At 46.6% G+C, this 26,572-nt stretch overlaps 2 protein-coding genes across 4 annotated transcripts; one reads left to right on the forward strand and one right to left on the reverse strand.

Moving 5' to 3' along the window:
- Positions 1-100: 100 nt before the first annotated feature.
- TMEM11 (transmembrane protein 11) lies at positions 101-9,133 on the forward strand. Its single transcript, XM_055804912.1, has 2 exons — positions 101-252; positions 8,216-9,133. The coding sequence occupies exons 1-2, from the start codon at positions 188-190 to the stop codon at positions 8,730-8,732; spliced, it is 582 nt and encodes a 193-aa protein (XP_055660887.1). The 5' UTR covers positions 101-187; the 3' UTR covers positions 8,733-9,133.
- Positions 9,134-12,216: 3,083 nt separating this feature from the next.
- DHRS7B (dehydrogenase/reductase 7B) lies at positions 12,217-25,660 on the reverse strand. Of its 3 annotated transcripts, none has more exons than XM_013296123.3 (7): positions 25,604-25,660; positions 19,061-19,236; positions 17,349-17,464; positions 16,478-16,688; positions 15,698-15,790; positions 14,063-14,215; positions 12,217-13,711 (listed from the first exon to the last, which is right to left on the reverse strand). In XM_013296123.3, the coding sequence occupies exons 1-7, from the start codon at positions 25,621-25,623 to the stop codon at positions 13,506-13,508; spliced, it is 975 nt and encodes a 324-aa protein (XP_013151577.1). In that variant the 5' UTR covers positions 25,624-25,660; the 3' UTR covers positions 12,217-13,505. The 3 variants fall into 3 exon arrangements, with proteins under 3 accessions (XP_013151577.1, XP_005229055.1, XP_055660886.1); XM_005228998.4 differs by having other exon boundaries at positions 25,493-25,619; XM_055804911.1 differs by lacking the exons at positions 12,217-13,711; positions 25,604-25,660 and adding an exon at positions 13,718-13,895.
- Between the last annotated feature and the right edge of the window lie 912 nt (positions 25,661-26,572).

The raw sequence follows: 26,572 nt of genomic DNA on the forward strand, positions 1-26,572 counted from the left end.
CTACGCGTCCCATGAGGCTCCGCGGCCGGGCGGCAGCGCGGGGCACTCTGGGACTTGTAGTCCGCTCGCGGGGTGCCCCTGCCCGCGGCGTGGTCCCGGCGGGCCCCGCGCACTACATTTCCCGTCGGGCAGCGCGGCGGGCCCGCGGCCTGCTGGCGGAGACATTTGCGAGCCGAGTGTCTCCAAGATGGCGGCGTGGGGAAGGAGGCGCGCTGGCCCCGGCAGCACCAACAGCGGTGGCGGCCGGGAGAGGTGAGCCGCGGCCGGGGTGCGGGGTGCGGGGCTGCTGGGGCGCCTCGGGCAGGTGGGGAGCGGGAGGAGGTGGGCTGCAGCCTCCCGAGGCTCCCCTCGACCCCGGGGGCAAGGGCGGGGGCCGCGCCGAGGGGAGCGTGGCCGGGCAGGGTGGGTGCGGGCCGCGGCCCCGCCGAGGTGGGGCCGGGCCGGAGGGGCTCGCCAGGGCCGGTGGTGCCCTGCGGTGGGCGGGCGCGGCGATGGCGCCGCGAGGAGGGCCGGGGAAGGTCAGCGGGCCCGCGGGGTGGCGGTGGCAGCCCTTCCCGCCGCGGGGATGCGGCGCCGGGGGCCGGGGGGAGGAGGGCCGGCCCTGGGGAGGCTCCTTCCAGGGCTATTTTTAAAGGCGGTGAGGGCAGCGGCGAGTCCGCCAGGGTGACCTCCCTCCGCGGGCGGTCCCGGCCGCCGGGGGGTCGGCGCGGAGCCGCCGCGCTCCCTCGTTGCGGGGCCGGCGCTGGCGGGGCTCGGTACCGCGCTCTGTCTCCGGCGGGGCGGGGGAGCGGCTGGACGTGCTGGAGCCACCCGCAGAGCAGCTGTGGAAGTTTAGGAAGCGTAACTTTAAAGCTGGAGAAAGAGGCAGGGGAAAATCTTCTTGAGTTACTTTAAAATCAGTACGCACAGTTCTTTACCTACTTAAAATGTCTGCTTAAGCCCTGTGCTTCCTTACGTTGGCGTTTTCCCTGTTTTGCCCCAGGGCAGACTGATGTAACCAGCAGCCGCAGAAAGCTGCTGCGTTTTTATTGCGAGGAGTTTTCTTTTGTCCTGCCGTTTTACCCAGAGACTCTGATATCTCAATTTTTGCTGTGGCTTTTGCTTTTTTTTCTTCCCTTGCTGTAATTATTTTCGATAGTGTTAAATCTCTACAGCCCATGAGAGCCGCAAGTAGCCCTTAGAATTCTGGTGCCAATGTGAATTGCAGGAATGCTGTCTGTGTTCAGGGAATTTAAAAGTAATTGAACTGGAAGAGCCAATGGAATTACTGCATCAGTGTGGTTTATATAAACAACTAAGAATACCACGGAGCTCAGTGGCAGAGCGGTAAAGCTGGCTGCACCCCGTGCCTGGCACCTGCCACACCACTAAGCACAGGAGGTGTTGAGTCTTCATGTGGTAGACCTGTCCTCCCAGCAGAAGTGAAGGAGAAAAAAAACACCTGAGAAGAGCACTTCAATGAAAATTATTTTATCAGTGTGAAAATCAATACATTGATGCAGACTTAAAAGTGATTGTTACCTTGTAACTTAATCTGTGAAGTATACCATAATGTAATTGTAGTTTGAGGTGATTTTTTTAAAGCTGTGATTACTCTTCATCTTATGATCAAAAATACTCGTAAACGTGAGTTACTTTGTGCACCTGCTATATGTATTATTTTTCCTTTGCCAATGAGAAGTGTATAGCTGAGTATAAAGAAAGCACGGAAGTGACAGAACAACAGATTTGACATAGACCAACAGATACACCACTGACCAGCGCTCCGCGATCCCTACCAAAAGATGGTGGTTCTTCTAGGTGTCAGTCATCCTGCACGAATGTGGTGGAAGATCATCCTTCTAATAGGTGTCAGGTGATGTCACCTGGGTACTACTTCTTCCTTGCAATTGCAGAGCTGGAGATAAGCATGACTGGGCCTCTGCCTCCCTCCATCAGTGGCTAATCCAAAATCACACCTACCGATCTTGTTTGACTGCTGGCAAGGCAAGCTGTGTAAAAGGCAGTGCTGGCAGGCCTGATGTCATCAAATGATGACATATGCTTTTTATATGATGAATACAGTTTTCTTACACCGGGCAGGATTCTTGTCCAAAGACACATTCCTTTAAACTGAATATGTTAATCCAGTTTTCCTCATAAATGGGCTGCTTGAAGGAGTTTCTGTAGTTGTCAGCCAGCTAGTCTAAAAGGCATCTGTGTGTTGGGAGGTGGTGTGAGGAGACTCAGCAGTGAATAAAATACTGTCTGCTATTAGACTAGACCAGCTTTCATTTAAAAATAAAGAAAGTCCAGCAATTCTATCTATGGAGACTGTATCCCTCCATAAACAACTTTATTCATACAGAGAAGTCTGTAGTTGGTCAAAAAAGTGCTTTCCTCAATAGGACTAAATGTAAGGACATTAATTTCAAAGGACGTTGGCTGTGAATTCCAGCTGGCACTTTGGTGGTAAAATAATAAGGTTAAACAAAATAACCCAAAACATCAAAGAGAACCAAATAAATATTTGGTTTTCTTCATTCTGGATAGACTCTTTAATGGAGACTTGTCTGAAGGGAATTGTTAATCTGTAGACAAAACCAACTTTTTTATATAGAACAGACGCTGAATTGTACTTTACTGTTTTTGTATAAAATTCAGCATGATGACCGCCAGAACACAAGACAGAATGCCATTTGTTCCCCAGGGAGATGTTCTAACAAACTCTAGAAAGAACAGCTTTAATGTCATCACTGCTTGCACTGGTTTCTCTGCGCCCTTAAAGAGGTCTTTCCTTTCGCTACCTGCACTGCTCAGATTTCTGGTACTCTTGTTTGCTTACAGCAATGATTGACCTATTTCCATTAGTCTGGCTAATCATTAGTTGACTTAAAATTGACACCTCCTTTTTGTCTGGTGGCTGGGAGGGTTTTTTTGTTATGGTCTGGTGGTGTTTTCCGTAGTGGTGTTGCCCCTTGCCAAGGCTGCTTGAAGATCTCACCTATGTTTTCCTGTTCTCTTTCCTGCTTGTATTTAAGGTACATTTTGAGTACATTTAAGGTACATTTTGAACAAAAGTCTTGCTCTATTGCTACACTTTTCCTGTTCTTCCTCCACTTTAATGCATGCAGTGACAGCCTGCTGAGAATGTCCTTAAAGCCATAGGCCTGACAGCCACAGCTGGTGGCCAGAGACTGGTAGATCATGCAGACCTTCAGCAAAGAAACAATTCCTCAGGTGTTTAAGCTCAGATGTGTTGGTACTTTCTGTACACCATATCCTGAAGCTCTGCTGAGTACAAAAACGCACTGTTGAATATAAGTTTGAGGTGGACTATTTTCACTGAGAATTGAAGCCAGACCACAGCTCGGCTCCTTAAACTTGAAATTAAATTTCAAAAAGGGTTTAATGTGGGGGGAGGGAAGTTTAGTGTTTGAATTTGTCATGCTGTGACTATATTGACTTAACCTTAGCTGAGATGCTCATAGTGACCCCAGACACTGTGCCTTGGCCATCTGTAATGTCCTTTTTCTGCAGTTCACTTGCATGGCCAGCATGCAGGCTCTCTGTTGTGTCACTAAACTAGATATTGGATGTGTGTGCTGCTTGTGATGGGTGTTATCACACTCCTGCAAGCCTCTCCTTTCTTATTTTTTTAACTACTAATCAGACTGGTCTTTGTTTGCAGTTAATTTGAATGTATGTTTGGTGCTCTGAGCAATGCTGCTGTCCAGGAACATTCTTTTTTTTCCAAAAAAAAACACCCCAAACCCTAACAAAACTTGACCTACGTGTTCTGAGAGGGGTTTAAAAATAACAGAACTGTACCAATGCTTCTTGCAGATTGAGGTTGTTTCTAATTGGGATTCTGAACATTTTGCAATAGTTGGATGACTTGAAATGCTTGCCAGAACACTGCCTGGCAGATCGAGAGGAGCACCATTAGGCTGAGGGTAACAAACCCGGGAGGCTCAGTCCTTCTCCTCTGCAAATAGACAGTGGTGGAAGGATGCTGAGGTTTCTTCCAGGATGTTACCATCTGCCCTGTTTTCAGCACTGTTTGTATGTTTTTGTTTTGCCAGCTGGCACCTGGCAAAACTTAAGGTCCTCTCACACTGAGTGGTATTGTGCCTCCTCCTTAGAAGGATATTTATTTCTTCATCCATAGAGACTATCAGCCGAAACTTACATTTAACGGACAGGTTGCTGTTTTCAAGAGGCAGCTAGGAGAGTTCTTCCAAGCTGGAGGCAGAGCAATGGAGCTGCTGTGAGGGCTGTAACTGGGAAACCGCTGGAGTTGCTATTGTTCAGCCAGCTGCAGCACCCCTCTCCTGGTGCTCTCTGATATTCCCATGTTAGGAAGATAATCCAAATGTAATTTGAAGCTTGCCCTATAGCGAAGACGGACTTCTGCCTCTCCTGCTGGTGGTAGCTCTGTTAACAACTGATTCCTTATAACTTTGGTAACACCAGAATTATATATCGGTGATTTTTAAATTATTTTCATCTTGCTATGCCAAATGGTTGAGAGTATTGTCACATTCCCTCATCAGTGCATTCATTTGGTTCCAGGAATGAGACACTTAAAAGTTCTCAAGTATAGAATGCATGAAGCTGCAATAGGATAAAGTAGTTGGATATAAGGTCTGGAGCTATTCTTGCAGAGAAGCTGTACAACTTTTTAACTTGGCCCTCTTTTTGGGGTTGAGGAGACAGGTCCTGGGAAAGAATTTGATTGAATAGTATTAATAACTGCTTTTTGGTTCTGGTCTGCCTAGTAAACAGCATGCTGTGCTTCTGAATATGTGGCATCATTTTATGACTTCTGTAACGATGTCCTCTCTGACACTGGTTATTTACTATTCTTTTAAGTAAAATGGAATTTATATAAAGTCACACACTTCATAATCAGTGGATGCCAGCTTGGAGTTGATTGCATAGCTCTGCATTTTTGTTTGTCATCACTGGGGTGTGGGGGACAAGCTCTAAAAGGCAAATTCCATTGCCTCCGGTGTTTGAGCAAATCCAGTTGCTTTGACTGGATTTGTTCATGTGCAGCTGCTGTGTTCAATTGAAAGGCTGTGTCAGGAGAGATTTCCTCTGTGGATCGAGGTCCTCTGTCTACTCTGCATGCCAACAAGGTCTAAAACCTCAAGCCCATGTACCTCATCTGCATCTCTTTCTATATCGTCTGAAAACAAACCAGTCTTCAGCTTTCCATCCTCCAGGGACAGCCAGTCTTTGTGTGGAAATAGTATGTGATAAACCTCACTTCCTCTGTTAAAGAAATGGAGATTTTTCTGCTTGCTTTGCTGGCTTTTCATGTGTCCTATTTGAGAGCTAATTTCCCATTCTTTGTTTTTGGATTGCCTGTTCTGCCATTTGCACCTTCAGCACTGTGATAGATTTATTCCAATATTAGAGGTCTAATTTGGAGAAACAACATAGTTAGGGGGCCAGACTCTATCAGGGATGAAGCCTTTGTGCAGTTTAGTTCCCAGTGATTTTTTTTTTCACAGATGATATTTTAAATTCTGCTTGTTTTGACTTAGGAGGATTGTGCTTTTCTTAATTGTTATAAAGCCCCAGAGCCTGGTAAGCCAAAAGATTCCAGAAGAGGTAGACAGTACTGCCTCTGGCCAAAGTCTGTTGGATTCCTGCTCTCTTTAACAGGTGGCTGTCACTTGTGGCATGGCTCTGCTTGTGTACGTTACGGTGAAAGGGAAAAAGGGGCATTCAGAGGGAAGAGCAGGCAAGACCTGAGCAAGGAAAAATGAGACCAAAAGGTTAGTGCCACCTGTTCTGATGCTGAGCCTGGAGAAATCCCATGTAATGTAGTTACTTGACTTAAATTCCTGGAGTTAGATGCCCAGGTCCCCATGGCTCTTGTAGAGTTGGAGGAGAAATGGCATTGCTTCATTCTTGTTTCCCAGTGATGGCAGGGAGATTCTAGGGTGACTGGGCTACTGTGCTGTTACTAAGCTTCTGCAGAGTTCTTAGTTGAATTTTGATTCTGCTTCTCTGTTTCCCTGTTTTGCAGGCCCACACTGCATGTTCCTAGGTGTTACAAAACGTAGAAAATGCTCCTTGGTAGGAAATACTAATTTTATCTGGAGGGTTATATTAGCACAGGGTCAGCTTCCAGCTTGAAAATGCCTCTCGGCAATAGCTTCTCCCTGAAGTCATTATGCCTTAGCAAGTGGTTTCACAGAGTCATTGGTGCTGTTTTACAGAGTCACCCGAAGTCTCAACACGTCTTCTGTAATAAAAGTGGAATTTCTGATTTGGAAGAAAGTGCACTTGAAACAGTTGTCATCAAGAAGCAAGATTGTTAGCAGAAACCATTGCCAGCTGTGTCCCTAATGTATCAGCGTAACATCTGGTTAACGAGTTCTTTGTTAGAAACTCTTTAATGTTAGCTGATAAACTTAGTTATACTGGAGGTGTAGTATTCTGTAAAATTTTTATACAGGTGCTGTCCTTCAAATTTTTTGTTTAAATACTTGCCAGTTCACTACAGATTATCAGAGTCCACCACATCCTGTGCTGAAGGAGCTGATCATAATTTTTCCAAACAATGTCTGACAAGTTGACGGCCTTAAAGAAGCCTCTGGCATACACAGTATTCAGGTGGATTTTTATTTTTCTTTCTACCTGTGAACAGGCCAAGGGGAAAATGCACTGCAGAACTCAATAATGAGCTTATAATTTGAGTTTTGCTTGTAGTTTATATAAATTCCAGCCAGATTTTTAATGAAACTGCTTATTACTCTGCTTTGAGAGAGGCTGGTGCATCTTGGGTCCTGCTGTTTGATACGTTTGCGACTGTTCACAAAAGCAGCTACTTCTGGCAACAGCTTGTAATTTAACAGTATTCATTCCTGATTACACATGGCCACCGCACGATACCCTTTGCAGCATGAACGGAGCTGCACATTAAGGGTAACGTCTGGTAACACGTCAGCTTACCAATGTGTATTTTTCTCCCTTATTTTCCAGTGGATGCATGTAAGTGCCGTTGTACTAATGCAGCAAAAAGTACTCTTTTCATTCTCCACCTCAGCAGTGTCTTGCCTCCCAGTATTGGGAGGGTCTAAATGTTGGGATGAGGTAGCTTGTCCGCTGTGCTTAGGTCAAATATGTCTGATTTGTTCTCCTTCTGCTAAAGGGATCCGATAGATATTTTTATCCTTTAGAGGCCACGTGCTCAGTTTTGCTCTGGTTAAGCACAGGCGTGTCAGAAATAGTTATTTCTTCTGCTTAGAAGGGAGGATTTTACCTCATTCTAACAGATAAGGTTTTAGCCTTCCTCAGCACAGGTATATAGTCAAAATCCTATTGCTCACATGTAGCTGTAGCTAAAGTGGTGTGTGTGAAGAGGGTGGTTGGTGGGACTTCAGGTAGCTAAAAGGTGCTACTGAAATGAGGGATGTGTACGAGCCTTGCAACTCCCCTGTCAGCGGAGAGCGTGCTCCATGTAAAGCAAACAGCTCTTTCTTCCCTGTGAAAGCCTGCCTGCATTAAAGAAATGTTCCTTCCTTGCTTTGCTGCGTCCTGTTTCGGGAGAGGGAGCAAACCGTTCTGTATAGAGTGCTCTGCTACCTTTTTCACCTTCACTTCCAGCAATGTTTCTTGGCCATCCTTGTTGAATTTCTATGGATTTACTAGGCTGATTCACTATGAAGCATTAAATAGCAAGCTGCGTCGGTGGCAAGGAGGTAGTTACTGTGAGGAGAAAGCAAACATACTCATCTGAAGATGCTTTTTCTCTCAAAACCTTCCAGTGCAACTTGCCCTCTTGATGGATGAGCTGCTAGTCTTATTTTCTGTGAAAACTGCTTAAGTCTGGCTGGTTCGTTCACGCACTGATGCGGTGTGGTTGCTAAGGTTAGACACTTCCCATATCTCTAAGAAACTGCTTGGGTGTCAGTGTGAGGAACCATTTCAGCATTGTTAACAAGATCCTATTTTCTCAAAACGTTCTAGCTCCTCCAAGTTAGGAAAAGGTAAGAAAAAACACATCGCCTTATTTTCAGATGACTTTGTCTACAGCGGGCATACGTAGCTGATGTGAAACAAATAGAGTTGAAAAAGCTGCTTGTTGTTGAACAGAGGCGGTGACTGTCCTTGAGGGGCTGCCCTCACTTGGGGCACTCCTCTGTTCTCACAGCTGGGTGGGTGAGAAGCCTGTCTTTAAGCTCTGTAGTTTTAATTCTGTGTTTCCTGTTAACAGGGTCACCTTGTCCTCCACGGACTGTTACATCGTGCATGAAATCTACAATGGGGAGAATGCACAGGACCAGTTTGAGTATGAGCTGGAGCAGGCCCTGGAAGCGCAGTACAAATACATAGTGATAGAGCCCACTCGCATTGGGGACGAGACGGCCCGCTGGATCACTGTCGGGAACTGCCTGCACAAGACCGCCGTGTTAGCGGGCACCACCTGTCTCTTCACCCCTCTGGCACTTCCAGTAGATTATTCTCACTACATCTCCCTGCCCGCTGGTGTGCTGAGCGTGGCTTGCTGCACCCTTTATGGTATCTCTTGGCAATTTGATCCCTGTTGCAAGTACCAAGTAGAGTACGATGCCTATAAACTTTCCCGCCTGCCCCTGCATACGCTCACCTCCTCCACTCCAGTGGTGCTGGTGAGGAAGGACGACCTGCACAGAAAGAGACTGCACAACACGATAGCACTCGCTGCCCTGGTGTACTGTGTAAAGAAGATCTACGAACTCTATGCTGTATGACTTCGGCAGGGAAGAGAGAAACCCACAAAGACAAGCGTATTGAGACTCCCACAGTAACGTTTTGTTTTTCCTCTTTGAGAAGCAGTGGAGACTGGGAAGGATTTGGTTTAATAGAGCTGTTATTTTTAAAATAACACATCACTGGTGCACCAAGGTTTTTCAGTTCTTCATGACACTTAAGATGTGGATGTGTGGTGACTTGAGAGCTGTATGTTAGGCCATGGGAGTCCAATCCAGCAGCGGAACGTCGATGAAAGAAAGCTAGAGAAAGAGGGGTGTGAGAGCTGCTTTTTTTTTTTTTTTTTTTTTTTTGGAAACATTTAAGTATATTGTTTAATTGTATTACACAGAACCAGCCAGAAGTTATCATTGACCATTAAAGGATGAGAATTTGAAATGCTTTTGCTCTCTTGTTACTGTTAGCATGGTTCCCTTTCATAGTGTGCTTCCAGGGGATGAAGGCTTTGCTGTGAGAACTCTGGTGGTGATATTTACGCATGCTCACACACAGACCCAATATTCCTCTTGTCCACTGCACGTGGCAGCAGCATCCATGTTACTTCACAGCAGCCATCTGCTGAAGGAATAGCTGTAGAGTGTTGCTTTCCCTTTTGCTTGCCTAGTCGTGTTTCTTGGAAGAGGCTTCCCTGTTCCCTCAGTGTTTATATCTTTTTTTTGGTAATTGCTTCAGTGTTCATGGTTGGGGCTAAGGGTGTCCAAATCCTCTGCTGCCCTGCCACCTCCAGCCATTACTGCTCTGCACAATGGAGATAACACTGAGTTTCCAGCTACAAACACATTCTGCTCAGTTCTGGTACAAGTTCTTTCTAGGGCGGATACATCTCTGCTGAGATGTGTCATACCACAGCTGAGGGCTGCTGAGGTGGAACCTGGCTGTCTTACCTCTGCGCTTTGTTGCTGCTGCTGCAACTTGGATGGCTGCGCCCTGACTATGCTCTTGTTTGGAACGTGTGCTCCTGGAGCTGTGTGCTGCCACGGCCAGGCATCCACCTATCTTGTAACTGGGTTATCTGAAGTTTTAGAGTTCAGTCTTGTGCAGTAAGTCCTCTTTTAGCTCAAAACTATCAACATCTTACTCTTAGAATGGGAAGTATGTAATATTTTGCAAGATCTGCCAGTTCCTTTTAAAATACAGGAGCTGCCTTTCTACAGTGCCCTCCGACCAGAGGGCAGACAGGTGTGGCTTGCATTCACAAGGCCACCTTGGCACGGCTTCAAGCGTTACGAGCTGAACACAAGAGCAAAGCCCTGTAATAAAACCTGCCTGCACGCAGGTGTACTGCCTGCTCCAGGGGTAGTTACAGCCTGACCTCTGCAGCTGAAGCGCTGACCTTGGGAGGGCATCTCATGAGGTTGGAAACCAATTTTGGTAGTTCTATCTTTATCTTTCCAAATTGCAAGAGCAGGCACCGAGAAGTGCTTGCCTCCAGACTGCAGCAGGCTTTTTCTGGCCACGGTTCCAACTGGTGCTTTTCTGCTGATGCAGCTTTTGTGTTGGCAGGGCACACATCCCAGCTGTGTATGTGCTGGGCAAATGGGGTTTGCTGGGAATTCTGAGCAAGTACTTTAATCACTGGTGAAGGCAGCTGTCTCCCAGCAGGCCCGTGGCCCCGAGGAAGCTTCTGGTGGCATCGAGACATCTCTAGGTGGCAACAGCCCTTTGCCCCTTTTGCCGGTACAGTGGCTGCGTTGTCTCCCTCCAAGGTTAAAATAAGCTGGGATCCAGTACAGCTCTATTTATAGCAACAATGTACAGTTGCCTTGGCAGAGAGGAGGGGAAGAAATGCAGCTACTTCATCTTTCTGCGGTTAGGCCAAGACTGCTGGGCAGGCTGCCCTGTGAGTCCTGGGGTTTGTTTCTAAGGTCCCATCTACTGGATTAATTTTAAACTAATGGCAGATCTGCCATAGCTAGTATGTACGTTAGTGCTGCAGCAGGCCCTCAGCTATCCCTGTGCTAGCCACACACAAGACGTTCCTGCTCTTTTTCAATCAATGCAGAATAATTGTCAGGGCTCTTAGTTCCTTCTCTCCACGAAACCTCTGTGGTCCTGGCACTTTTTTGTTAAGCTTTCCCTTGCCTGGAGTGATGGCTGTGGCAGATGGACTAACCCTCGGTAGGCTGCCTAAATGCACGGCTTACATCGAAGGCTCTGGAATTAAAAATGAGCAAGTTTCCTGCAGTCTCTTATTGCAGGAGGAAAGCTGAAAAGTCAGCTTAGCTGTCACAACAGGTAGATCTTTTTTGAAAATGCATCCTTCACTCCTTCCAAGGTGGAAAGGATGTGGATGGGGCGTAGGTGGGCTTGTTTTCCAAGAAATATTAGTGATAACCTAGCTACAATGCTTGGTGACATCCTGGCTATTAGTAAGGCGGTGCTGTAACTATGCGAGGTGACCTGGGAGGGCGAGAGGGGTCTTGAGGGTTGTGTGTTTTGGTGCGCTGTGTGAGATGGTTGCTGCATCTGCCTTCCCGGTGCCAGTAGCTGTGGGTTACGGTGGCTGAGGACGAGCCTCCCTTTCAGGAGCCCCACACGCTTTGCTGCCCATCCAGACCGTTGCGGAGGTGCTGTGAACTGGAGTGTGCTGCATTCCTCTCGTCACACCGAGGGAATTCAGTTTCAAAGGGTAATGTGCATGCTCTCAGTAACCTCTGACTTGGAGCTGTAGTTCAAACAGTAACTATAGTAACTCCCCACACGGAATTTTTTTCCCTCAGGCCTGATGTGTTATACCCCTCAGCCCCCTGGACGGTAACACAGAAATGCAAAGCAGCCCCTCAGTCCTTCCTGGGTAGCCATGACCTGAAATGCCAGAAGACGGAGCAGCTGGACAAAACTGGCAGGAGTACTGTACTTTGCCAAGAAATGGAGGACCTGAACATGCAAATCAGGAAAGGAAAAGCACAACTAATGCTCACAGAAACTCCACCTAGACTTTCCGTTAGAGGGAGAGAAGATAACACCTTGGTTTCCTGTCTTAACAGAAAAAGAGATATGAACCTCTTTTTCTTTCAGAGAAAGAGAATTGAGAGCTTCAATTTGTAATTTCAACCCTAGGCCTTTACGTAACAAATCTGCAACTTCAGACCCAGTGATAAAAGGTAGGGAATATCCTAAATGAGCAGCAGCAGCATTAAACACATCCTGGTCATCATTTGGGATGGATTCTCAGAGCTATCATTTATAAACCTGTAGTAGTAAAGAAAAGGCTTTTTGAAAGAGAAGGTCCTGCTGATCCTGCACACCTGTATCAGAGGCTTAGTATGACTAACGCCCTGTGTGGATTCACACTCTGCCTACTGTAAGCTAGCAGATGATGTAAAGAGGGCTGGGGTGAAATATATTGCTCTGCAAATACTACTGGTACGATAGCACCTTGCAGGAATTTAAGAAAAGTAAAAATCTCCTGCATTCCATTCCTCTAACGTTACCTGCTGTGAGGAGCTGAAGTAGAACAAAGGATTTATTTCATAGCAATGTAATTTATTTGTCATCAGATGTGCACTCACAGGCAGGACACACAACGCAGTACACGTGGAAAATGCTGGTAAGTGCATGGAGGTGGCAGCAGGGGTCTGGACCTTCATTCCGACTAGTAGGCTTTATTTCAATTGTAAGTTTAAAAAGATTATTTCTGTCCTTATTGAACTTATCTGTGCAGCCGCGCCTTTTTCCTAGTGGTGCTGGCATCCCTCACATGAGGAGAAGGGGTGAAGAATGGAATAGGGCACTCCCTCAGGCTGTCAGACTCCCTGCAGCCTGTGATGTGTGAACAAGTGGGTATCGCTTCCCCACGGGATGTGATCCTAATTAGTATCTGTGATTGCTTTAAAACAAATGAGAACTAAGGGTCTGTCTCCTATACTGTTACCCCTATGCACACACAGATTCTCCTCTGCTTGCCATGAGGCAGTGTGCCTGGCAGCTACAGAATCACGGCCACTCTGTGCTCTAGGTCGGGGGCGACCAGGTGTGCTGCTGTCAGCAGCGCAGCATTCGCACACAACGGCTTACCTGGCTGCGCCAGTTTGTCTGTTCGGTGCTTCCCCTGCGTTAACTTGTGCTGGGGTTTATACTGTGCTGTCGGGTAGCGCAGTTAAATGTCCCTGTACATCAGTAAGGCATGATTCAGACAGATAAAATAATTGCCAAGTAAAACTTAAATTTTACATCAGTTACTTCTTTAAAAGTGGTATTGGACTTGACTTTAGCTTAACATACGAGATGATTTGGCATGTTAACAAGCAGAGGTTCTGTGAAGTTTCCCACTTCAAGCAACGTGTTCTAGGTCAGGTTGGAAGGAGTGGGAAGGAGACACAAGAGCTCCCAGCTGAGGAGTGTATTTCACAGGGGCCATGGGGTGGGGAATACTAAGATCTGCTTGTGTGAAGGCAAAACAGGTGGGTTTTATTTGTAGCAGGCCAGCCAAGCTGAGCGTGCCTGGAGTGAGGCGAGATAAGATGCTATCTTCCAGCACATGGGCCTCCCCTGCTGCAAAGTATGTTCCCTGGAGTGACCCCCCCCTGCAGCCTCCCTCTGTCCAAGCACCCTTCTTCAGGTGACGGTTAGGTGCTGTCTTCCAGCAAGCGGGCCTGCCCCGATGGGGGGGAAACCACTTCCCACTCTCCATGCAATGGTAAATTGCAGCATTTTGAGAAAGGTTTTTCCTGCAGGAGCACCTCCACTGATGGCCCAGCCAAACTGCAGGGGGTTAGCCTCTCCCTACAGTTACTGCTCGAACGAGCTGAGCTCTAAGAGTCCTTTGCTTTTCTCTCCTTTTTTGCTCTCGCTGCCATTAAGGTGAAGAAGAGCCGGGGGAAGAGGTTTCGCAGGTAGACAGCCAGGGAAGGTGTTAGGCCGGCTACCAGTACCTCCTTCCTCTTCTGCCCCACTGCATTGAGAACCACCTGCGCGACCTCCGCAGCGGTCTGTCCTTCGGCGGTGTTCTTGTCCGTAACTGCCAAAGGAAAGCCCAGTAAGCACCAACGCCAGCGGGTAAGCCCATGCTGAAGTACTATTCCTAGGAATGCTCTGTTCTCACTGCACATGGCTGCTTCTACGGTTTGGGGTTTTACATCAGTTGTGTATGGGAGAACAGGCAGGTGTAATTGATGGTTGGGCTAATAGTCTGTAGTTGCTGTCTAAGAAAGGTAAATTTTGGAAGTTAGTGTTCCTACCCTGCATCCAAAGTCTTCTGATACTTCAGAGCTAATCTGTGCCCCCACCAGAGGCCGTATGTTGCAAGCACACTGGAGTAACTTGGTGAGGTGGAGATGCTTTAGATACAGGGCACAAAATCCTATCTCACCTCCATAGCGAGATCCATCTGCTGTTACAGCATTGAGAGAGAGGTTCGTCTGAATGTATCCGGGGCTTATAACTGTCACATCAATGTCATACTGCTCTACCTCTGCTCGTAGACAGTCAAAGAAGGCCTGGGTAGCATGCTTAGAAGCAGCATCTGAAAAACAGGAAAAGGACTATACACTAAGGAGAAGGAGCAGGGATATGAAGCAGATTCATTCCCCCGAACGGGTTTTTCACTGCAATGCAGCCACTTCTCAGCAAGAACCCAGCAGCTGTTTTCCAACTTCTGGGCTTGGTGGTTTGGAGTTGTTTTTTTTCTTTTAGTGAATGGCAGCAGCAACAGGTAGTGGGGGAGAGGCAATTTAGGAGGGCAAAATGTAAATGCTCAAGTAGGAGACTGGCGAGGATCCTGAGCTTAATATCACAGCCGTGCCAAAGCACTCTGGAGTGAACCCAGGCTGCCTCCCACTTGCGATAAAGGAGACGCAAAGCCTGGCTTGGGAAGCATTTGATGAGGTGAGCTGGGGGAACGCTGCCAGCACAGGAGGGCAGAGCTGCCGCCCGCTGCCAAGCTGCCCTGCGCACGCTCAGCATTACGGGCTTGCAGAGCGGGCTCAGGGCTTGGCTGCACACAAGTCAAAACCTGATCACACAAGCAGACAGGAGCGGAGAAGCGTGGCCTAGGGCAGGACTTCCCCCTGTTAAATGGCTGAGTGACTCCTTTCGCTCACTCCCTTCCCACGTATACTTGGTTGCTACCATAACTGCCATCATCTCAACATGGCTGCAGGGCTGACGCCAGCAGCATAGCGCTCGGTGCAGGCCACGTGCCCTGTGTGAGGACCTGAGCAGGAGCTGAGCTCCATGTGCCAGGCCCACACAGCCCGGGTTGCTGTGCAACACTCTGGAAGCTCTTCAGAACACTCTTGGTGCAGTCAGACCCACATCACCTGCAAGACCAGATGGCCCAGACATTCCAGGCTCTCCTTCACTCAGCATCACGCCCACCGTTCTTATGCCATCACCACTGTTCTATTTCTATGTTTCTTTTCAGGGATTTACAGATGTTTGTATGCCAAACACTCTCCTTTTAGTTCCTCCATCTTTTATAAGGCTTTTTCCAGTAATCTCACCGATATCATTTCTTGTCACAACTGACACAGCATGTAGAGTTTTCTGGATCAAGGTAACTGTTTAGGCTTTTATTTTGGCATTGGTTGTGCCATGGCACTTTATAACTTCTTAAAACAAAAACTTCCTACTTTCTTAAAGGAGATGAACCAAGTAAACAAAAAAGCATAAAATGCAGTAAAATTACGGAATTAATCAGAAAGTTTACAGGGACTTTAAAGTGTTAAGATAGGAATATCAAGCTGTTTTCAAGACACTGAAAACATGCTCTTCTTCCCCATTCCTTAACAACTTTAGGACAGTGCTAAGATTTTGTATTTGCGAGTGCCTTCCTCAACAGCTGCCAGTGACTTGTGACCGCACTGAGAATGATGCACGGTTCTGCCTTCCCTGCATGCAGCCAGCTCTATGGACAGCTACAGCTTCTCTACGGAAGCAGTAGCCAAGTATTCATTCAGTCTGGTGCCCCAAATATGTCTTCCCCATCATCTGGGGAGGTACTCACATGCGGATCTGAAAGGAATGCTTATTTTGCCTTGAACACTGCTGATGGCCACAATGTGCCCTTGTCTCCTCTTGATCATGGAAGGGAGAAGTGCTAGCAAAAGACAGAAAAGACCTGTTCAGAATAAAAGTCCTGCCATTGCTGCTGTCAAGAATCAATGCTTTCAGAGCACTCAAGAGATGCCTAAATGAATTACAAGATCCTTGTTCAGTGTAGGGCTTGGGCAGGGGACAGTGCTTAGGGTGCCTCTGACTGAAGCTGCAGTCTGGCTGGGACATTCACCTTTGAGGAGTCTCCTTGTGCCAGCGCAGCTGCACAAAGGCTGTTACAGTTGCTATGATTTCCCACAGGCAGGGTCAGCAGGACTTGCTCTTTTTTGCCACCAGTACATCTTTCCATTCCCTGCACCTGTCGCACTTCAGGCTGAACTTTCTGTGTAGCCAAAGCAGCTTCCTAGGAAAGCTACAGCTTCACCTAGAACCCATGCTGTGTTCTCTGGTGTTCTACCAGGGCGGACAGGCTAACCCTCTCTCTCTCCCTAAGTTCCTGCCAGACTAGAGTCAGGAGGTGTTTTAAACAAGATGGTATCTCTAATCAAGTAGTTCCCATGCAGTCAGGCTCAAGCATTAGGCCTGCTCATAAAGCAAAACTTTCCTCCCCTCTTACACTGTACTGTACCAAATACAATTACGAACAGAAGTAAAGCTGTGCTTAGTTGTGTTGGCCTGCAGAAGGTATCAGCCAAATCCACTGTCCCCCTGTAAACCAGACCACGAGTACCTTTGGTGAGGGCTACAGGACCAAAATAATTTGTTTCCATGACTTTCTTATCCACATCCAGTCCTGTGTCCACAATTGTGCCTCGGAAACTGATGCCTGCATTGTTGATCAGTATGTCCACATGACCCAAGTACTTCAGGATCTCTTCAGCAGCATTTAGGACAGTTTTAGTGTCTGAGAGGTCAAATATCACAGTGTGAGGTTTGTGCGTCTGTGAATAAACAGAAGTTAGCAAAAGATCAGGTCAGGCTGTGCTGAATGCGCTGTATGTTCACGCTCGCGATGGGATTTCCCAGCTCTGGAAGCACAGAAGCAGGGCTGTCCGAACCTGGTAGGACTACCTGACAGAAGCAGATTGTGCTCCTGTTTTTCTCTGCTCCTGTAGCCTGTTTGTTATACCAGAGCCTAGGAAAGGGGCAAGTGAGATCGTCCTCAAGACTGTCTTATTAAAGAAAATGTATCTGAAAAAGTAAAAACCTTAACCCCTGTGTTCTCTGCAGAAGCCCACAATACCTCTCTTAGCCACTGTCCACAGAACTAGTCATGAAAAATAAAAGCCAACAGAAGGAAAGTCACTTTTCCAGATTCAGGATATAACATATGATGCAAGGGGTCTGGGCACTCTGCCACTCACGTGCTTTCCCTTCCATTGCATGGCAAGGAGTCTTTTAGATGGCTTATTTTTGTAGGGTTTTCACAAGATACGACACGCCAGCTCAATGTACTCCTACAGCAGTATCTATCCCTAACCACAGAGTTGCATTTTTCCTATTGCTCAACAAACAACCCACAAGCAGTACTGTGAGTTCTGTAATAACGTGAACAGAAATCCCAGCCACACGGGACAAGCAGCCTTTCCTCCCACACTTACGTTCTTCCGGTGATTGGTCACAGTAGAAAGCTCCTGCACAAGATCCTTGAGTTTCTCGCTGTCTCTGCCACAGAGCACCAGCTTGGAGCCAGCTGCGTGGAAGGCTTTTGCACATTCTTTGGAGGAAGCAAGGAAGAGAGAAAAGTAGATATTTGAATGACACACAGCAGACCCACATCATACCTGGTGACAGGCTAAAGCTTCTTCTAGTTGTCAAGGATCCAAGGTGGCTTTATTACTCCTGAGTGACAGGCTGGTTGGTGAAGTCACAGCAAGATGCCATTTTCCTGTGACTTTGCAGACACGTGGCAGCTTGTGTGCTCAGTTACTGTGCTGGTTATGCAGTTATTGTGCTATTTACACATCCTCCCCCATCAGCTGATCCAATTTTCCTGTGCCTCTTAATTTTTGACTATACGCTCTTGTTAACGGGGACTGCAGTTACCTTGTATATGTCATCTAACGCAGCGGAGCCTGGTCTTAGGCGCTGCAGTTTTAGTGAACACCTCCAGAGGTTTGGAAGCCTCGGCGCTAATGGCTTCAGCAGGGTGATCCTCTTCACCAAGGAAAGGCTGAGGAAGGCATGCCATGCTACTGTCCTCTGTGCTACCAGCTGCTGAGGCAATGGCATGTCCTTCTACCCTACCCCTCTGTGATCATGAGACAAACTCCCTATTTGTGCATGACAGCAAAGGGTGTTTAGGAACGCACAGTAATTAGAGGTGGCCCAGTATGTTACTAACTGGGAGTGAAGGGAATGGTGTAAGATCTTGCCAGTGAGTGTCAGAAAGGGAGGAGACTTCACTGTACGGTGGTGGAAATCTGTACACCCAGCAACACACAGCACTTCACCTGCCCAGTCTACCACAGCTGGAAGGTCTCCTGAGATACTGGTTCTCTCTCTTCTTGATGTGAAATACAAATTCTTTTACCGTTCCCAGCTCTCTGGTTGTGACAGGCAGAGAGGACCATTTCATCTCCTTTGGCCATTCAGTTACTGAACATCCCTGTCCTTACCAACAAACTCACATGCAGAGACAGCATCAATTTAAGCTCTGTTTGTTCCATAAATGTACTTATCCTAATGAAAAGCCTTGACAGCAGGGAGCACTTTGTCTTCTCTTCAAGAAGCTTTTAAAGCAATTATAGAAAGCAGAATTAGGGAATGTATCCACTCAAACAGAGAATAAGCTTTATTTGGAAAAAAATACTGCTGTTTTGTTTAGAAAAAAACACTCACTGGCATTAATATTGCTAAGAGTTTGACTTTAGAATGGATAGATTTATACTACAAGAGAAAAAGTACCTGAAATTGAGGGTGAGGGCCAAGGAGAGGGAGTGGAAAGTATGGCAGGGTGTCTGGAAATACAATAAACATGAACGCAGAACACCAGTTCTGGGAAGTTTTAGAGAAGCGATTTGACTTCCTGGCTTTTTCAGGATGTGGTTAAAAGACCCCTGACAGCACAACAGTGTAACTTGCTCCTTGCTTTGATAAACAGGATGATTAAAATTTCCCTTAACAAATTTTGAGACTTTCTTGCATCAAAATTTGCACTGGCTATAGTTACGACTGATACGGCTGTGCAAACTATGTCTCTCAAAATTCAGAGCAGTAGGAACTTTCTGCTCATTGCTGCTTTATTCCAACAGGTACCCCTTCCACTAACCTCTGCTTGTCCAGCCTTTGGTGCCCTTCTTTCCATACCTACCTTTTCCCAGGCCAGAGGTAGCCCCTGTGATCACGACCACTGCTTCCTGGAGGTAAGCTCGCATCCGCATCCACTGCAGCAGCCGAAAAAGGGCAAAGATCCCCAAGCTGCCAAAAAGCAGCGGGATGATGACTGTGCTTGTGAGATCCATGAGTTTTCCTTTCTGAACCGTCTTCCTAGAGCCACAAGATGAAAGGAAACAGACTATTTCACCATCAAGAAAATTAGCCAAGGCTTGAAAACTAGGGAATTCTTTTTTTCTTAATCCTACCTTAGACCACCTATAAACCGAATCCCATACATAGGTACCTTCAAAAGATTTCCTCACCCCTTCATTTAGACTTTCAAAAGTTCACATCAGTATCCAATTTTAGGCATTTAAATGCTAATCTGAACATCCCAGGAGGACACTTGGCATTGGATCTTGTCAGCTGTCATGTAACAAACTTGGGTTCAGAGGTGCTGTTCCCACATTTCACTCGAGATTCACTCTCTTGTGCAAAACGTATTTAGAGTGAAAGCTCCTCAGGGTGGGATATATCTCTGCGTTCTTCTTATTGTAATAAAATCTCGTAGAGTTCTCTAGAACAACCAGTACCACAGTATCTACATGCCAGAGACCAGTTACTGTGTGTTATCCCACATGGATATAAGCCAGTCTATCTTCTAGAGGCTTAGAGTAAGTTTTCTCTCTGAGCACATCATCTGCTTAATGTGCTGAAAGCTGCGCTTCCATCTCCAGTGTCTTTCACCACCCATTAGTGGCGACAAGTTTTCTAATTTAAATGAACCACATGTTCAATCTAATAGGCTAAAGCCTACATTTATGCTCTTTACTTTCGTGCCAACATTAATTGTGCAGTTTAACAGCATGAACCTGTGTTCTAATACACTGAAATTAAACTTGCTAATGAAACTCACGCTAAAGGTATTTATGAGACCTAGCTCATGCTGGAATTGGATTCTGATACCAGTGCACAGCCCTAATCTCTTCGTTAAGCCATTGCCCTCAAGGGAGTAGTTTAAGTTACAGCTTACTACGTGGCCAAAGAGTAAGTGATACTTCTGCTATAAAAAAGGCCACTAATTTTCCCACTGTAAATTTCCCCAAGCTTTCATGCTTGGTGTCACAGTAAAGTCAGTTACAAGCCCTTCCTGGAATCTACACAACTTTTGGGTCACAGACAAAGTCAAACCCAACTATCGGTACATCTCCCCTGTTGTACAGATAAGAGTGTGAACTCTTGCACTTGGAACTGCAAGATAGGTTGATACTGGAAAGGTCTGAGCACACATCTCAGACACCACTTCAAACAAAAGGACAGCATGAAAAGCAGAAAACAAGAGGCAGCTAATAATGCTAAGCCAGAATTCAGGGTCGTTAAGTAGGACTGAGCTTGTATGGAGCTGAGGGGATGGCAGAGGCTCTACATACTCTATGTGGAAAATGTCAGGCTCTTCCAGATTTCCACTGGGGGCTTGGACAGAATTCCTTAAGTAACTGGTTAGTAAACAGACTCGCTTGCTGAAACAGTAGTGAACTGTATAAAATAAGTACTTCTGAAGGTATAGCCAAAACACAATAAAATAAGACATAAAGATAGCTGAGCTAGCTTGAAATAAGCTTCACAAGGTCTAAAAATAAAACCACCAAGTTAGTATACAACTCTTCCCAAGGTACTATGGAGTTTCCCATTCCTGAGCTAAGTCATGTAACTACAAAGTGTAGATGGATACATGTGTAATCATTGTGTAATACGCTGTGTATAATGCGGCTAGACAGACATCCAGGCCACAGGCTCTCCCAGGCATGGGGAATATGCCCAAAGTGGGAAATCAGACATCCAAAAGGAGGATTAAACTCATTCCATTGCAAAGCAGTGCGTGAGCACAGCACCCAGCTACTCAGACCAGCATCTTATTCCTCCACCTTTTTGTACTGAGTGCACTGACAGGAGTGTATTTTGTACTGAATTATAGCAGAGGACTGGTAGAGTTGAGTTAATGTAAGAGTGCGTATTGCCCCTAAAATAATTCCTGGGAAAGAGCCTTTTATACCCAAGGCCACTACCCTTCTTTAGGCTGGATTAGAAGAAGGTTCTCCTTACTGGTTCATGTTCAGCCAGTTATTTCATGCAGCTGCCCTCTTTGTTATCCCTTTTTATTTTTTTTCTCTCAAAGGTCTCTTGAGATTCAGAAGACAAGATGTGGGCAGGGACAGCAGGTGCTGCGCTGACATTGAGCAGTGTGGCTTACAAGACATTTTGGGATCAAAAATGCTCCCATTTAGGACCTTTCATTATTTCCAAGGTGGGAACTGACAGGTGGAGTGGCACTTCTTTTATGAGCCCAGGTTGAATCTGAGGCATTTTAAAAATCTGGCCCTAACCAGCTTTGCTTCTGATCTCAGTAAAATGCAGATGACAGTGTAAAGCAGACGCAAGAGTCACTGGGAAGAGGGTTTTTTTCTAACACCTTTTCTAACAAAACCATAGTAGGGGACAGGAAGGAGTCCCATGTTTGATCACAGCATCGTTTTTTCACATTCTGTAACAAAAATAAAGGCTGACTTTGCAAGGACTGAACCTTTTGCCACAGGAGTTGGTGGAAAAGAGCCCCCAAGCCTACCAACTAAAAGCTAACTGTGTTTTGGTCAGGCAGCATCTATTGCTGCTCAGTATGAACCAGTTATGCTATGCCTGGTTAACTTATTCCTTAATCACGTCAAATATTACTCATTTACTTTCTAAACAAAGAAGGTCTGCCTTTAATCATTTTTCAGTTGAAAAATCTTTCCAAGTCTTTGTTTTTCTCTCTCTCTCTTCTTCTTTTTTTACCCTTCCTTCTCCATATTATACACAGGAACTGAGCAAATTACCCAACTTCTGCCTGAAGGCTGCAGCAAGCCAAGAACCCAGTCAGCAGCAGCAACCCACTTTTGCAGCTTCCACGCTAGAGTCTGAATCAACAGGTAACCACCTCTGACACATGGGGAGGGGAATACGGGATGGGGAAGAGAAAAACTGGATTAAGGAAAAGAAAGAAGGACTCGCTGATCAGAGATGTATATCCTTTTTTATTAGGGCATACAGTTGTAATACCTTCTTCCAAGGAAGGTACTCAAATGGTCCCTTAAAAAGTGACATAGAACAAAGGAAATCTCAGTTCAGTCAGACTTCAGAAAGAGGACAACCTAGTGCAACTAAATTATTTTGGAAAGATTCTGCGGCACTTAGACCTACAGCAACAAGTTTGGCTTTGATTTCATAGTTCAGCTTATATGACAAACCCAGGAGTCCTTATTTTAGCTTGTCATATTGAACATGCTGAAAAAAGTAATTTGTAAAATAAATATCAGTGGAACAAGAGAACATGGAAACAGGCTCAAGCCACAGTGCCACACTGCAGTATGTTCAACAATATCCATTGTACGGAGGCCGGTGCCAGGCTACTGACACAACAGGGTAGCAGTTACATTCTGTTCAGTTTTCAGGGTTATTTGGTGGAAAGAGCAAAGGAAAGAATTGCTGCAACCTGAAGGAGAAGTTATATTCTGTTCAGTATTGGGTTATTTGCTGCAAAGGCCAGAGGAAAAGAGTGCTGCAATCTGAAGGAGAACGAGATAATCATAGATAAAAACCCCACTTGATTCACATCAACAAAAATGCTAAGTTGCAAGAAAAAGGCTGGGAGAAGAAGATAAAAAGCATGAAACCCAACTTATGATAGATAACGCTTTGAAGTAGCTAAAGACATCCGAGGGCAGATAAAGCTACATCACATTAAAGATGTAGGGGAGGGTGGGAACACATGGTTTTCCACACCTAATTTGAAATGAACTGGCTATCCTCACACCTCTTGCTCAAAGGTCTGAGACCCCACTGTCACCTTTGTTCAAAAATTTGGGTGTTCATGCTGAGAAAAACTGTTATTCGTTGTTAACAGATAATGTATGACACCAGGTTATCTGCAGGAGAGAAGCCACTGCTCATAATTGGTTCAGATAAAGTCCTGTAATTCTCTGTTCTCCATCCCAAAAGGCAGGATTGGAACATGCAGGTTATTAGAGAGCAAAAATAACAGCACTGATAATGTAAGCAAATACAGGTGATTGGAATCACATATATCCAGAAAAAAACCCCACAACTTTCCCCTTAAAATGAAAACTGGATGTTATCCTGTAAAAGCCAAGACAATGATTTCTGAAGGAACAAGGATCTTAGTTAATAAGGTCAAGAGTGCACTAAAGGCAGCAGAGATGAGATCAAGTCCTACAAGGAACTAAAACCATGGTAGTTTTCCTAAACAACTCCTATTCTCCTTTACCTTCGGCCACCTAGAATCACATTGTCCTTTACATGACAAATGTGAGCAACTGGGAGGCTATTTTCAGAAATCAAAAGGTGTCCTTTAAAAGGTGGGGGGATAAAAGGAAGAAAAAAAATAATTTTTGTCTAAGGAAGCCCTTGTCCAGAAGCACAGCAGCTCCAAGCTTTACTAGCTACCGACTTTAGTCTGAAGAAAGCACAATATCCTACCTTTGAAAAGAACTCACTTGCCAGTGACTCTGTGAGATGGTGTCTCCCTCTGGTCTTTTAACAGGACAGACCCGACTTAAATTTGGAAATGGCAGCAGTCCAAGCAAATGCACGCTGTCCAATGCTAGCACAGCCAAGAACTGCCTCTAAAAACAAACCTCAGGAATATGGTCTGTGACCTTTCAAATGTGGGGGTAATTTAACCCCCCGACTGAAAAGATAGAAGTGAATTCAAAATTATATGAAACTTACAATGACTCTCAGATTATTTCTGATACTAATCAAATAATTTATAGTCTTGAATCCAGAGCATCCATCAAGACAAATACTAGTCTTTCCGTGCTCTAGGTGGGAGCAGGGGGAAAGGCAACTTGTGAACCAGCTGCAATTCTCGATTACTGTAATTGTTTTTTGGGAGTATGCTGATGTTACGGTGCACACTCTAAAATGGGTGTCATGCTCATTGAAAGAAAAGAGACTTTTAATTTCTTCCCTTAGGATTTTTGAGAACTGTGAGCACAACTGAATGGACAGATGAGTTTCTCATCACACTTCATCAAAACCCGCTATTTACTGAGGAAATGGGCATTCCCTTCAGCAGGCCAAATTCACTAAACCCCTCATAAGCCGTGTCTGAGAGGGAGTAAAGTGAGCATTACTTCCATTTTATATCCGCTAAACAGTTTTACTGATGCAACCGCTTTGGAAAGAAACTGAAATCAAACTTACAGACATCTAAGAAAAAAAAAGTCATATAGCATTGTCCGTTAACTCAGTGATTTAATATAAGCCAAGGGGAAATTTGCTGACAGTTTCTCTGATGCACAAGATCTCCATAAATGGCAAGTTAAGTTTAAAAAAAAATCTCATTCAAAACCCAATGTGAAGAAAGTGATTACATTAATTCAAACAACTGAATTACTGAAATGTGAGAGTGCATTTACATGCTTATGTAATCAGCTTTCATTCCAAACTTCATAAGCGGAAAATAATGTCAAATATACACTGAGGTCATCAGAAACCAGTAAAACTCCTAAGAAAGAATGCAGGAACTGGACAGAGCTCCTTGCCACAATACAGCCATTTCAAACAGAAAACAGAAGGGGTTCAGGAGAAGGAATACAACAACCCAACAGGAATTCTCCAAAAAACTGTCAGCAGCTGGTGTTATCAAGAGTGCTACAGAAGCGCTATGCACTGGTGGCTGGTGGGTCTCATTTTAAGTAGCTGGCAACATCGAGCAAGTGTTTGTTTGCTGAGGGGTGGGTAAGTGCCAGCTGCAGGATTTTGCAGTCACTTTTTCTAGTGTGATTTGAACCAGCTACCACCTCACAAGCATTACTTGAAGCAACGCCTAGCAAAACTATCTGTTGTATTTCAGTAGTCATTCAGTGGCATCTTAATTATGTTTTTACATAATTGTTACGCAAAACCACCACCTCGCCCCATGGTACAGGAACAGGGAAAGAATATGTTTCCAGCACCCAAAAATCAGACTGGACTTGAGAAATAATCTTCTCAAAAATCTTCCTGCCACTTTTATTCAGTTAAAAACTTCATTTCCAACCCTCCCAGTCGAAAATCCTCTGTTGGCGTTTGGAACACAAACAATGGTAAATTAAAATGGCATGATTAGAAAATTAAAGCATTTGCTGTGCCAGAGAAAGTATTTTGCAGACGTTTACCAAATCAAGAATCGCCTAAAACATAGTGAGAAAGTAAGAGTTGGCTTAACGCCTGTCCCTGCCCTGATTTATATAAAAATCTTTATCTGATGGTCGTAACGGGGAAGAACTGTGCATTTGAGAGCCCAGGGCCTCGCCGCCCGCTGCTCCCGCGTTTACCAGCCTGCCGCCCCCCCGAAGCCCGCACCCGCAGCCCTCTCGGCGCCTACCCCTGGGTCCCTTGCGGAGGCCAGCGGCGGCGGGCACCGCAATGTCACAGCGGAGCGGCCCCAGGGGGCTTCCTCGCCGGAGAGGGGCTAAGAGGAGCCGCCGGGCCCTACCTGGCTACTGCCATCACCATGGCCACCGCCGGAAGTGCCGCAGCCCGCGCCTGCGCCGCCGCCGGGGAGGGGCGGGGTTTCCGCCAGGACGCCCAATGACGGGCCACGCTTCCGCGCCGCTAGCCGGAAGTAGGTGCCGGAGGGCGGCCTGTCTCCCACGCCCTGGTCCGCCGCAGGGGCCGCCCGGGCGGGGCGCGGCGCTCCTGGTCCTGGGTTCCCCCGCCGCGGGCCCGGCCTCCCGCCCCGCCGGGGGAGGCGGTGGTCGTCCCGCCGCAGCGCTACGGCTGCACCGGCTGCACCGGGAGCGCGGGGCTCCAGCCCGCCCCATGGGTACTGCTGACCCCGGGCCTCCGCGGGCGGCCCGCGGTCGGGCTGCTCAGCGGGGGGCGCGGGGCGGGGGGCGCAGGGCTGGGTGGAAGGGGCATGCTCGGTGGGTGGGCGCGGCTGGGCCTCGCCGGGCGCCGGCAGCTGCGGGTGGGTTCTACCGTTTTTATTGTCAGCTTTGAGCCCCAGGCGTTGGGCTGTCGGGAGGGCTGAGCAGGGCGGGCTGCGGCTGCCGGGCTGGGGGGGGGCTCGGTGGTCACCCGTGCGGCCTCCAGGCCGGATCCGTGGAGGCCGCCCCTTCGCAAAGGCCTTTACCTGCTGGTTAGACTGACCTGAGCTCTTCCTTGCTGTCTCCGCCTGAAGGCTGAAGATGGACAAGCTGGATGCGGTGGGACTGGGAGCAGCAATGGGGGAATTCCTGTGGAAGGAGAAAAAGAGGCATTTCGGCAGAGTCCCTTTCCAGGCCACCATCAGGGCAGATCTGCTGTCTCCGTTTTTAAGTGAGCTGTGTGCGGTGATGCTCACGGGCTGCAGCAGTGGTACGGATGCGTTTCAGTCTGTCTGCGATGAAATAGGGCCTGAATGCACTGCAGGTCCTGTTGCTTTCAGGTTGAGGTGACAGCTCTGCTGCGGTTCACATCTGAG

This window comes from Falco peregrinus, chromosome 5 (assembly GCF_023634155.1).
Source record: "Falco peregrinus isolate bFalPer1 chromosome 5, bFalPer1.pri, whole genome shotgun sequence".
In the NCBI taxonomy this organism is placed as follows: Eukaryota; Metazoa; Chordata; class Aves; order Falconiformes; family Falconidae; genus Falco; species Falco peregrinus.

Bases quoted from the DNA above. Each gene is read 5' to 3' on its own strand.
- DHRS7B (XM_013296123.3), bottom strand. From the start codon at position 25,623: ATGGTGATGGCAGTAGCCAG. The intron at 16,689-17,348 runs GTAAGTGTGGGA...GTTTATTCACAG, and splicing joins TGACCAATCACCGGAAGAAC to ACGCACAAACCTCACACTGT. The intron at 14,216-15,697 runs GTGAGTACCTCC...CCTGTTTTTCAG, and splicing joins CATTCCTTTCAGATCCGCAT to ATGCTGCTTCTAAGCATGCT.
- TMEM11 (XM_055804912.1), top strand. From the start codon at position 188: ATGGCGGCGTGGGGAAGGAGGCGCGCTGGCCCCGGCAGCACCAACAGC. The intron at 253-8,215 runs GTGAGCCGCGGC...TCCTGTTAACAG, and splicing joins AGCGGTGGCGGCCGGGAGAG to GGTCACCTTGTCCTCCACGG.